Below are 12,800 nucleotides of genomic sequence, written 5' to 3'. Positions count from 1 at the left end.
GCGATATGAAAAAAAGATCAGTCTATATCAATAATGTTCATGATATAATCGTCAATCATTACTTTCAATAATTATTTATTTACTTTGAGGCTCCATTCAAAATTCCCTTAGGATTCCCCTTAAACAGAACAGAGGATGACATACTGAAAGGACTACAAACTAAAATTTGATATTAATAAAGATTAAGAAGAGTAAGAACCGTGTCTCATTCTGTGCCTGTTTTGCCTGAGAAAAATAGTATATGAAAAAAAACATTTAAATTTCAGTGTATCATTAAATTTAATTTGATTTAGGTTTGCATTTATGCATTAAAAGATGTGTTTTTGAGAAGTCTGTGCATTTACCTCATTTCTTTTCAGGGCATCTAATGTCACAATGTCAGCACAGAATCAAATGTACCCTGAAGCAAAAATGTGAGTGTGTATTTGAAGGGAAAACTAAGGAAGGACAGCCAACACTTCTCAGTGAGATTTACACAGAACTCTACATAACTGAAGGGGGAACTGGAGGAGTCAATGATGAACATGAAGTGAGACAGATTGAAACAGCATCCAAGAAAAGGCGAACAGAAGATACTACAGTCAAGTGCAATGATATATTTAAACCCTTATGTGGGCACGAGACACAGATCAGAACTGTACTCACTAAAGGGGTGGCAGGTATCTCTGTGCAGAAATTTATTCTAGACTGGGCTGAAGGAAAAGTAAACCAAGAAATTCACTTTATATTTGCTCTTTCTTTCCGGGACCTGAATTTGATTAAGGATGAAAACAGTCTGACTGAACTGCTTCACCACTTTGTCCCAGAACTGAAATCATTTGAATCCACTGAGCTGTTTAGGTACAAAGTCTTGTTCATCTTTGATGGTCTGGATGAGTGTCGCCTTCCTCTAGATTTTCAGAACAATGAGAGCTGGTTTGATGTAACAAAGAAAACTTCACTGGATGTGCTGTTGACTAACCTCATTATGGGGAATCTGCTCCCATCCGCTCTCCTCTGGATAACCTCCCGGCCAGCAGCAGCCAATCAGATACCTCCTGAGTGTGTCCACCAGGTGACAGAGATACGAGGGTTCAGTGATGCCCAGAAGGAGGAGTATTTCAGGAAGAGATTCAGTGATCAGAGTCTGGCCAGCAGGATTATCACACATGTGAAATCATCAAGGAGCCTCTTCATCATGTGCCACATACCTGTGTTCTGCTGGATTTCAGCCACTGTGCTTAAGAGGTTTTTTAGTGAGACTGACAGGGGAAAAAATCCAAAGACTCTGACTGAAATGTACACACACTTCCTGATTTTTCAGACAAGTTTAAGAAATGACAAGTATATGAAAAACCATGAAACTAAGCTTAAGGAATACAGCAAGGAATTCCTTTTAAAACTTGGTAAACTGGCTTTTGACAACATTGAGAAAGGCAATCTCATATTTTATGAGCATGACATGACAGAGAATGATATCGATATCACTGAAGCTTCCATTTACTCTGGAGTGTGCACAGAAGTCTTTAAAGAGGAGTGTGGGTTGTATCAGGAGAAGGTGTACTGCTTTGTGCATCTGAGCATCCAGGAGTATCTCGCTGCTTTATACATGTTTCTGTCGAACTCATCAGCTGATCTGCTGAAGGCTGCAGTGAATCAGGCATTAATGAGCAAGAATGGACACTTGGACCTCTACCTCCGCTTCATCCTGGGCCTCTCAACATACTCCAGTAAGACTCTGTTACAAAGGCTACTGGGACAGACAAGAACCAGCTCACATAACATTAGGATTACAGTGAAATACATCAGGGAGAAAATAAAGGAGAATTTATCTCCAGAAAGGACCATCAACCTGTTCCACTGTCTGAATGAACTGGGTGACAATTCTCTAGTAGAGGAAGTACAAAGATACCTGAATTCAGGAAACATTTCAGCAGAAGACCTCTCACCTGCACAGTACTCAGCTCTGGCCTTTGTGATGCTGATGTCAGATGAGGAGCTGGATATGTTTGACCTGAAGAAATTAGTGAGATCCGATGAAGAGCATTGGAGGCTGCTGCCTGTGATCAAGACATCTAAGACAGCTCTGTAAGTAAGAATGTGAAAACATATCTTGCCAACACATTTTGGACAATTTCATACTTCAGTCTTTGTGGGAACAGCATGACTGTTCCCCAACACACAAAGCAAGGTCCATAAAGACACGGTTGGGTGACTGGTGTGGAGGAACGTCACTGTCCCCACGGAGCCTTGATCTCAATCCCATCGAACACCTTTGGGATGAACTAGAATGGAAACTGTGAGCCAGACCTTCACGTCCAACGTTGGGGCCTGGCCTCACAAGTGCTCTTCTGGATGAATAGGCAAGAATTCCCACAGACATACTGTACTGCAAAATCTTATGGAAAGCCTTCCCAGAAGAGTGGCAGCTATTATAGCTGTAAAGGGGGGTCCAACTCATTACTAATACCTATGGATTTACAATGGGATGTCAAAACGTTTCTGTAGGTATAATGACCAAGTATCCTAATACTTTTGTCCATAAAGTGTATACCAGTCTGTATGTGTATGACACAGCTCCTTTTTCAGGCTGAACAGCTGTAAACTCACAGAGAAATGCTGTGAGGCACTGGCTTCAGCTCTCAGATCAAACTCCTCACCCCTGAGAGAGCTGGACCTGAGTAACAATGACCTGCAGGACTCAGGAGTGAAGCTGCTCTCTGCTGGACTGGGTGATTCGCACTGTAAACTGGAAATACTGAGGTCACGGTGGAGAGTGCAGGACCAGACCAGGCTTACAGAAATGTAAGTGTGTTTGCATGTTTTTTATCAATAATCCAATTAATACTACGTTATGAATGTATTCGCATAGTTGTTGTGATGAGTGTGTTTTTCATGTTTATGTTTAGCTGAGTTTCTGTATGTGTGTCACTTTAGGCAACATCCAAATTAGAAAAATAAAACAGACATCACCAAGAACACTATTAATTAATGCATGTTTTTTTAAACAAACTGTTGGTTTTGGGCTTATACATGCTGATTTCTTACATAAAACAGAGAGGGAGGGGTAAGGAGCGCATGCTGATGCAGCACGTTGCCTCACTCACCACGCGACAAACCACCTCAGGGATGAGAACCTTAGCGTAGCCATTTGGCCGGTGATACCTCAGCACCATATTAGCCCGAATGGAATGGAACAGTGTGAAGTGTTTTTTTTTTTCTGGTGGCTGGAGTGACAATCCTGCCACTAACCCCAAAGTTTTCCCTGAAAGTTGGAGGACCTGCTTGCAGGGCTGGATATAATTTATCATCATACCCAGGACAAAGCAATTGCAGGTTAAGGGCCTTGCTCCAGGGGCCTGATGGAGTAGGATCACTGCTGGCATTCCCGGGATTCAAACCAGCAGCCTATCCGATTGCTGGCATAGATCCTTAGCCTCAGAGCCACCACTCCGTCCCACACCGTTTCATAGCCGCTCATATTGTCTGTGTGACAATGTAACAGGGCTAAAACACATTCTGATATAGTTGTTCATCCTTCACATTTGATCTTTTTGTGGATGCACTGAATGTACCTGATTCCTTTTTGAGATTTGTTAGTATTGTCCTAAGACGGCTCCCGTAGTTTTCCACAAACCGAGGGTGATACCGGACTCTCTCCTCAGTCTGTGGTTAATGCTGCTGTGAGGAGGTTTGGGGCCAAAGCGGTCTGAAAGAAGTTCATTTTTTAAGACACTCGCTTTTACTACTAATCTTAGGTGTCGGATTTTGTTGTAACAACAGTATTAATTCAATGTTAATAAATATGTTTGTGGTGAATATGCCTGATGAATATCATCAACAACAACAAATTTATTTTTGTATAGCGCAGTTTCACAACATTACATCGTCTCAAAGCGCTTTACAGCATCCTCACCCAAAGCCCCCAGTGAATAAGCCAAAGGCGACAGATGAATATCATTGCTTTGTAATTTTATTTATCTATAAATAACCCTCTTATGGCCTCTTCCGGGGCGGCATGGTGGTGCTGTGGTTAGCACTGTCGCCTCACACCTCTGGGACCCGGGTTCGAGTCTCCGCCTGGGTCACATGTGTGCGGAGTTTGCATGTTCTCCCCATGTCGTCGTGGGGTTTCCTCCGGGTACTCCGGTTTCCCCCCATGGTCCAAAAACATGCTGAGGCTAATTGGAGTTGCTAAATTGCCCGTAGGTGTGCATGTGTGAGTGACTGGTGTGTGAGTGTGCCCTGCGATGGGCTGGCCCCCCATCCTGGGTTGTTCCCTGCCTCGTGCCCATTGATTCCGGGATAGGCTCCGGACCCCCCGCGACCCAATAGGATAAGCGGTTTGGAAAATGGATGGATGGATGGATGGCCTCTTCCCGCCAGCGGCCAGCGATTCTTGAGGAATTTCACATACAGCCCTGGCCAAACGTTTTGAGAATGACATATTGGTTTTCACAAAGTTCCACTTCTTCAGTGTTTGTAGACGCTTTTGTCAGCTGTTTCTATGGTAAACTGAAGTATAATTACAATAGGGACTATTGTATTATTTGCAATTTATCTGATCTCTCTTCATAACATTCTGGAGTTTATGCAAATTGCCGTCATAAACACTGAGGCAGCAGACTTAGTGAAAATCAATATTTGTTTCATTTTCTAAATATTTGGCCACATTTGGCTAAATTTTACAGAAAAATTAAGTACACGCTAAAGTGCTGCTCTGCCAGATGGTATTAATGGCTATTTCTTCTGCCTACAGACTCCTGCCAGCTGACGCTGGACTCCAACACAACACACACAGAACTATCTCTGTCAGGAGGGAACAGGAAGGTGACAAGGGAGGCAGAGCGGCAGCCATATCCTGATCATCCAGAGAGATTTGACTGGTGGGAACAAGTTCTGTGCAGAGAGAGTCTGACTGGTCGCTGTTACTGGGAGGCTGAGTGGAGTGGAGATGGAGCCTGGATAGGAGTGACTTATAAAGGAATCGGGAGGAAAGGACTGAGTGTTGGCTCTCGGCTTGGACGCAATGACAAGTCATGGATTCTGCGCTGTGATCCTCGCAGTTATTCTGTCCAGCACAATAATAAACAGACTCTCATACCCATACGGGCCTCAGGCTCCCACAGAGTAGGAATGTATCTGGACTGGGGGGCTGGTGCTCTGTCCTTCTACAGAGTCTCCTCTGATGGACTGACCCTCCTGCGCAGGGTCACCTCCTCATTCACTGAACCCCTCTGTCCAGGGTTTGGGGTTCATTTTAACTCCTCAGTGTTGCTGTGCATGCTGGGATAGCTCACTGTCTGCTTGAGGAATCATTTTTACTGTATCACAGTGTTACATGTTACTGGTTCTCCATGGCAAATCTCACCACCCAGTATAATTAATTTTACTCTGAAATGTGTCGTGGCCTGCTCGTCCCATCCTCCTGTGTGCCACGCCCCCTTGTTACCTCATGTGGAATCCCAGTGTTTTCAGCTGTGCCTAGTTGTTCTTAATCAATTCCCGAATATACTCTCATTTTACCCGACTACACGGCTTTCTGTGCTACATCCCCGGACGCAATCTGCAACCGAAATGTATGTCTGACTAAATAAATGACAGGGATCGGCGAGCTAAACAAACAAGCAAAATAACAGTTTTTCTCTCTGATTAAAATGTAACAAAATGTACATTTTATATATTTATGTCTATATATTGTATTTCCTGTCTGTATAATGAAAATAAAGGCTTTCTATTCTGTCCTATTAATGTCATTTCAGTGGTGCCCAAAGCATAACTGAGTAACAATTAAACCGCATTCTATGGTAAATTAAATTAAAACCACTTTACTACTTACAACGGAATATAACTAACATAACATAATTGGACTAAATCAACATATATAATAACCAGGAGGCACAACTGGCAAAGTAAAAAAATATATTTGTAGAGTTGGAAATATACAAAATAAATCACATTAGTAAGTATTAGATTAAATGACCAAAATACATGTCAAAACAAGTGGTTAAATTGTTTAAAACAAAACACTGTTTACTTATAACAAAAAACAAGGTATAACTTGCAACAGTGAAACTTGGCACATGCACCCTACAGTGGCACTGAGGTGACTGTCGACCCCTCTTTCCAGTGAGGAAACACACACACACACACACACACACACACACACATACAAACACACACACAAACTACCAGTAAAAAGTTTTATAACCTCAGTTTCTTTTCCAGTTTTCCTTCATATTTAAATCAGTATAAATCCATCCATCCACTTTCCAAACTGCTTATCCTACTGGGTCGCAGGGGGTCCGGAGCCTATCCCGGAACCAATGGGCACGAGGAAGGGAACAACCCAGGATGGGGGGCCAGCCCATCGCAGGGCACACTCACACACCAGTCACTCACACATTCACTGGCAATTTTAGTAACTCCAATTAGCCTCACCATGTTTTTGGACTGTGGGAGGAAACCAGAGTACCCGAAGTAAACCCCACGACGACATGGGGAGAACATGCAAACTCCACACACATGTGACCCAGGCGGAGACTCGAACCCGGGTCCCAGAGGTGTGAGGCAACAGTGCTAACCACTGCACCACCAGGCCGCCCCTGTATTAATCCAGTATTACAAAAAAACAAACTTAACATAATTAAACATTTGCCTTTAACAAAATCCATTAAAGTCCACTGAACCTGACTTGACGGCAAGGCAGGGGACCCTTGGGGGGGGTGGGGGGTGGAGGAGGGTGTCGGCAGGGACACCCCAGCCAAAAAACAGCCCTGTCCCAAAGGGCCCTAACATGTGGGGAGCGGGACCCCACCTCAGCCACCTTTCACTGACAGGGGGGTGTGAAAGGTGCAGCGGGTGCAGCCTGTCTAGATGCAGGATCCGTGTCGAGCTGCCAGGACACTCGTTCCTGCTCATTAATGCTCATATTCATTTTATTTGTTAGCAAACCCCTCCTCCATTAATTCTGTGCCGCTGTCCTCCACCCTCAAATGTGTCACTTCAATCATAAAAAGCTGGTCTTCTTTGGATTGGGCCTGTATTCATATTCATGTATTCATATAACGTTAGGCCCTATCCGGTAAAATCCTTACCAGGATGGAAAAAGGATTGATTCAAAGTACATGTATAAAAGTTTCTTCTCAGAGTCATATGGGAAGTGTGGTCTTTAAAATTTCCCATGTATAAAAAAACGAATTCAATGGAAAGGGGAGAGAAAATCATACACGTCGTGCAATTTTCCATAATCTGCTAAGATAATTGATTTGCGAGACACATTTGTAGAGGTGATGGATTTGGTTCTTAAGCCATTTTAACGTAAATCCCTAATGTCAGAGCAATCTGATGTCAAGCAATACATCTCCCACCCTAGAATAGATCTACAGGTACATGTGAACTTTTTTCTTCCCGGCACAGGTGGGAATTGCTTTACTTCTTGTACCTTTTAGTTTCAGCACACAATCTGTAACACCTGTTCACATAGGAGACAAGCTAAGAGAAACGATTCATGATACAATCTTCTTATCTGTTAGATCAGATAAACGATCCAGCCACCATTTTTAATGACTGGCGAGCGGCGTGCTGACATCCGTCCCCCTAAATGCAAAATAAATGTTTGGTTTGTAAAAGGAAATATCTGATTCTGAGTGAGTGTTTCTGGGCATCTACATCCACAGCCCATAAAAGATACCGGCCTTTATTTCCCCCCCAGGCTCGCTTTGATCGTCCACCTTGACAGAAATCTGCTTCTTCAGTCTCTCTCTTTCCTCCCCCTTCATTTTGTCCAGGATGTGAGGAGTTGCCAGGACAGACCGAGGAGTGAGACAATTTTGATCTCCTTGTTGTGAATGTGGGGAGCTGGTGGGGGGGGGGGGGCACTCATCTGCTACCAGCCAAACTCCCCTTTCTCCTCTGGGACCCTGGACTCATGGACCACGGACCGGATAAGAAGCTAACAGCCCTCTCTAGCAGAGCCGTGCTAAATTCTCCCTGCGCTAAAATGATTCCCCTGGGAATCAATGGGCCTTTTCTTTTGTTGGCTGCCTTTGCTCCACGGTTCCACACTCCATGTGAAACAGCAGACAGTCATGGGGAAACATAAAACATAATACTTACAGATGTAGCCGCTTGAATTTTCCCCTCCCAGCCGGCTACCTGTCGGTTGCCAGCCAACTGCCAGCCGGCTGCCTGCCGGTTGCCTGCCAAAAGCCAACCAAAGGGACTGACCCCCCTTCTTCTGGGGGTGTGCCTAAATTCTCATCTAAACCCGCCCATTTATTCACTTGCAGGGTGTTACCATGAGATGGCGCTTTCTTTCCAAAAACACATTTTAGTTGTGGTCACAAGTTTACATACAACAGGTATCAACCAGAATATTTTGGTAGCCATTAGCAAGCCTCTGGCATAATTCTGGCTGAATATTTGACCACTCTTCTTTGCAGAATTTCTAGTTCATTTAAACTAGTTGGGTTCCAGGCACAGACCTGGCTTTTCAGCATAACCCACAACTGTTTTGAAGCTTGGCATCCTGATCAGGAGTGACAATTTACATAAAAACATAAGAACATAAGAAATTTATAAACGAGAGGAGGCCATTCAGCCCATCAAGCTCATTTGAGGAGAACTGTAATAGCTCAGCAACTAATAGCTAACTCATTTGTTGTTCTAATATTCATTTATTGTATTGTATTATTCCTGTAATATAATGTGATTGCACATTTTATACTTCAACGTTTAATCTGTTGCATGTTATAAACTGTGAAAAGGCTAGTATTGTGTGTTTTCTTACATTTTTTTTTCAATTGCTAAGACAGTAGCATAGATTCTACTCTGTCTCTTCACATACATGATCCATCCTTGGCATTGCTCTGGAGAAATATCTTGGCATACAGCATTCATTGTTCGATCTTGTGTCAATTAACATAATTTGTTTGTTTTATGTGTTTTTTACAATCTATTTTACAGAGGGTCTTGATAGTAATTTAGTAAAATGATGTATTTCAGTTTTGACTGTTTTACTAGCAGTTTTAGGGTCAGTATGTACTTATGTGCAAAATGGCCTCTGATAAATGAATTGAAGAATAAATTTTGAAGAATTTAGTTATCGATTGCATTTTGTATGAAAGCAAAGCAAAATGCTTAACAGTTTAGCCCACATAAGCTAATGTTGTGGTGACTACATGAAAAGTTTTGAGAAAGCAACTTCAGTATTGCAGTATCTGTCTTAGCAATTGAAAAAAACTGTAAAATTGACACTGCCTTTCCAAACTGATTGGTGTGAGGACCAGTGACAGACATTCCAGACTGATGGGCCATTGACAGTATGCAAAGGTGTGGTGACTCCAAAGTCACTTCAAAGTTGTAACACTTTAGTAATTAAACCTCATACAATTCTTTGAATGTCTCATTCACCTTTGTGTAACCAGCCCCTATGTCTATAAGCTTCAGAGCTCAAAAGTCTTGGCTAGAAATGTTTATACCTGATACCTGATTTCAGGTATCTTACCTGATTTCACCAGGTGAACAGGAGCTGAATTTCGACATTAAGGTACAAATGGGTCACAAGGATTCTTTCTTTCTTTGAATCTGGATTAGCAGTTGCACAACATTTTACTGTAATATGCCTCTCATTTGTTTATTTTTTGGCTTTGTTCTTTACAGTAACTTTTCTGGAGTACTGAATATGGCAAACATGACTGAAAACTAATATGTAACAACTGTACAGTATACAAATATTTTTGGTAGACGACCATACTTTTTTTTTATTATAGTCTTACAGTTTCTACTTTGCATGCCAAAAACAATTTTGAGTGGTAGTGTTTTCATTTCTTTGTGAGTTTAGCTAGAATTTTAGGGTTTGTGCTTAGTGGACTGATTAAAGGAGAGGAGATTTTAGGAAATGTTTTAGCAATTCAGAAAAACTGTAAAATGTTAAGGCATGTTAGACTACTTTGAAAGTGTGTGAGAGGCTTCAGACTCCAAAGGGTTACAATAAATACTTATTATGCTATGTTTCTTTTACGTTCCTCTTTTTGAGTCTGGTACTATGACAAAAAATTCCCAATCTATCTATCCAGTGCTACTTTATCATTCCATCCTCTTTGTGCAATGTAGTGATGTAAAGTGCTGTCAGCAAAACAGCATGATACTACCACCACCCTGCTTGACCATTGGTTCAGTGTTCTTAGGTTAAGAAAGCAACCTCACCTTGATCCCTTGCAAATATATCTCTTTTCATTGTGGCCAAGCAGAGAAGTTAATGACACATTCACACGTCATTGTGACTGCCTCCCATCCCCACTCCGTGAATATGCAGCCATCAGCAGTTTTTCAGACTGTTAGCCAGACAGAACACACTAAGGAATGTGTCTGTTTTATTCAAGCACAGTACAGAAACATATGTTTTTTTATTTTTCATTTTCCACTCTGTCCGCCTTTATTATCCACAATCAACCGTATTACTTTGTTTGGGCCTGTAATTAGTCTGCTACACACATCTTGGGTCACTCTCCTCTCCCAAAATAACTCTTGCTTGGACACGCTGCTGCTTTGTATCTGGCTTGGCCTCCTTGCAGATGAAGTATTTCATCATGTGCCAAACAAGCTTAAAATCTGTTTAATTTTCATATACCACACTGTCCCTCATTGCTTGACAATATCAATCTTATTACTTTGTTTAGGTCTGTAATTATTATACTGCACACATCGTGGGTCCGCCTCATCTCCAAAAGGTGAAATAAAATACAAAATTCTAATTTCATCAATAAACTGACTAAAAACACATTTTACTAGTTTTAGGCCATCTTTGCCTCACAACAGAAACATTCTGTTGACATTTAATTTCTTAAATTTCACAGGCCATTTATTGCAGTGTAGTCAGTTTATTAATGAAATTGGAATTTTATCTAAATATAAGAAAATTATACTTGCTTATATTCTCATTTTTTTGTAGTGAAGTTAAGATACCTGAAATCAGGAGTTCTACCTGATTTCAGGTTAGTCACTTCAGCTTTCATAATCACTGCTCCCCCTGGTGGATGGATAAATCATTGCAAGTACATCACACAGAGAGGTAAGGGGCGGATCATGCCGGCCACTTGATCATTACATCATAGTTGGGATCTCATTACAGTCAAGGTTCCACCCAGAACCCAGCAGGGGCCAGCCAAGGACCAGCCAAGGTCCCATCATGGAAACATGATCTGTATCTGTATGTGAGCAGCTTGTCACTGGCTCTTCGGGGGAGCGTGTGCAGATATTGCCGATGAAAGAAGAATCATGCAGTGGGAGATTAAGGGGTGACGACCCTCCATATCCAAATCGGATCTCCCGCGTGGTGGTGGGGCTCATTCAGATGCTGCGTGGAGCGGGGCTAAGATTCTACGGCGCGCCACTGAATCCACGTCCATTTCCGTTTTGACAGCTTCCGCGTTTGATACGAAGCTGGTATGTATAACAACTTCCTGCCTGTAAAAGTGAAACTGATTCTAAACCTGGAGTCGCCATTTTGTCAAGAAACACGAATATGATTCTGGAAAAATAAAAAGATATTTTTATTGCCAGGTAAGATTGTACTCAACAGATTAAACTAATAGTAAAATATGCGTGGTTAATTTACTTAAATATTGACATTTAATAGTTATCAACGTAATTAGTCGCTTAATATATTTCCGTGCATTAAAGTAACTGCGTCACAGAATATTTTGAACTGTCGAATGTACAGCGAATTAACAACAACAATAATAATATTTAATTATTTACGCTCAATCCTGATTTCCCCTAATATACAGCGTCGCTTTCTATATTTCTAACATGGGGTTAGATTATAATACTTTGAAGTTATATTAAGCTTGTTTTAAGATGTCGGGGATAACTGCTAGCGTGCTGAAGAACCCGGGTTAAACTCAAGGCTTAATATTTTATGAAACAAGGCTAAACCACGGCATTGCTGTATTTTTTTTCTTTGTTTTTTTTCTTAGTTCATAAACAGTTCGGTATTTTTACGTAAAGACAGGCTTAGCGCCAGACGGATTAGGTAGGACGATGCGTCGTTTAGGATAAATAAACAATTTAAAATGGTATGAAATTATATAGAGATGTATTTACAGGGTTTATATGCAGTACGGAAAAGTATGGAGTTTGATTTAGGTGCTTTCCAGGTGTGGATAAGTACAGTCGTGTGAAAAAATTAGGACACCCCATGAAATATTTTATTCTTTATTAAGGAATGTTAAATATCAAGATTAATTCTTTCAAATCTGTAGATAAAGGTGATGTAATTGCATCTCCTATGCAAAAACAAGAAACAAATCCACTTATTTAACAAAGGAAATTAACTAAGATGCTAATTCCTACCGAAGAAAAAGTTCCCCCTTTGGCTGAAATAACCTCAGTGAGACGTTTCCTATAACCATCTATCAATCTCTGACTTGACTAGCAGAAAGTCCCCCCCCCCCAATGCAGAATTCCTTAAGCTGTGTGATGTTTGAAGGGTGTCCTGCATGCACTTCTGCTTCAAATCACCTCACAGCATCTCAATAGGATTCAGATCCAGGCTTTGACTTGACCATTCCAGAACTCTCCATTTCTTTCTTGTAAGCCATTCCTTGGCACATGCACCCTCTGATATGATGAAGACTTCATAGTGGATTCTATGATGGTGAGCTGGCCAGGTTCTGCTGCAGCAATGCAGCCCCAAACCATGACATTTCCACCCCCAAGTTTCACAGCTGCTATGAGGTTCTTTTGCTCAAAAGCTCTTTGGTTTATGCCAAACATGTCTTCTGTTACTGCGCCCAACTAATTCAATTTCAGATCCA

General features: G+C 41.6%; 2 protein-coding genes across 51 annotated transcripts in view; both read left to right on the top strand.

Annotated features, from left to right (window-relative positions):
* Nucleotides 1–272: 272 nt before the first annotated feature.
* Nucleotides 273–2,740, top strand: LOC125720050 (protein NLRC3-like; the record flags this gene model as incomplete). The annotated part of the gene is made up of 2 exons (XM_048995052.1): nucleotides 273–2,067; nucleotides 2,569–2,740. Coding segments are annotated over exons 1-2 (1,872 nt in total), but the record flags the coding sequence as incomplete, so codon positions are not given.
* Nucleotides 2,741–11,130: 8,390 nt separating this feature from the next.
* LOC125720048 (NACHT, LRR and PYD domains-containing protein 12-like) overlaps nucleotides 11,131–12,800 on the top strand; it is a 215,522-nt gene continuing 213,852 nt past the window's right edge. For 26 of the 50 annotated variants that reach the window (XM_048995035.1, XM_048995036.1, XM_048995026.1 and 23 more), the window contains exon 1: nucleotides 11,131–11,427. The gene's annotated coding sequence lies outside the window, so the exon portion shown is untranslated. Of the gene's footprint in view, nucleotides 11,545–12,800 lie in introns of all 50 variants that reach the window. The other 24 variants (XM_048995023.1, XM_048995015.1, XM_048995004.1 and 21 more) reach the window with 2 other exon arrangements.

This window comes from Brienomyrus brachyistius, chromosome 24, assembly GCF_023856365.1.
Source record: "Brienomyrus brachyistius isolate T26 chromosome 24, BBRACH_0.4, whole genome shotgun sequence".
In the NCBI taxonomy this organism is placed as follows: domain Eukaryota; kingdom Metazoa; phylum Chordata; class Actinopteri; order Osteoglossiformes; family Mormyridae; genus Brienomyrus; species Brienomyrus brachyistius.
Note: the sequence above shows the minus strand (reverse complement) of the source record. Positions and strands in the feature narration are given on the sequence as shown.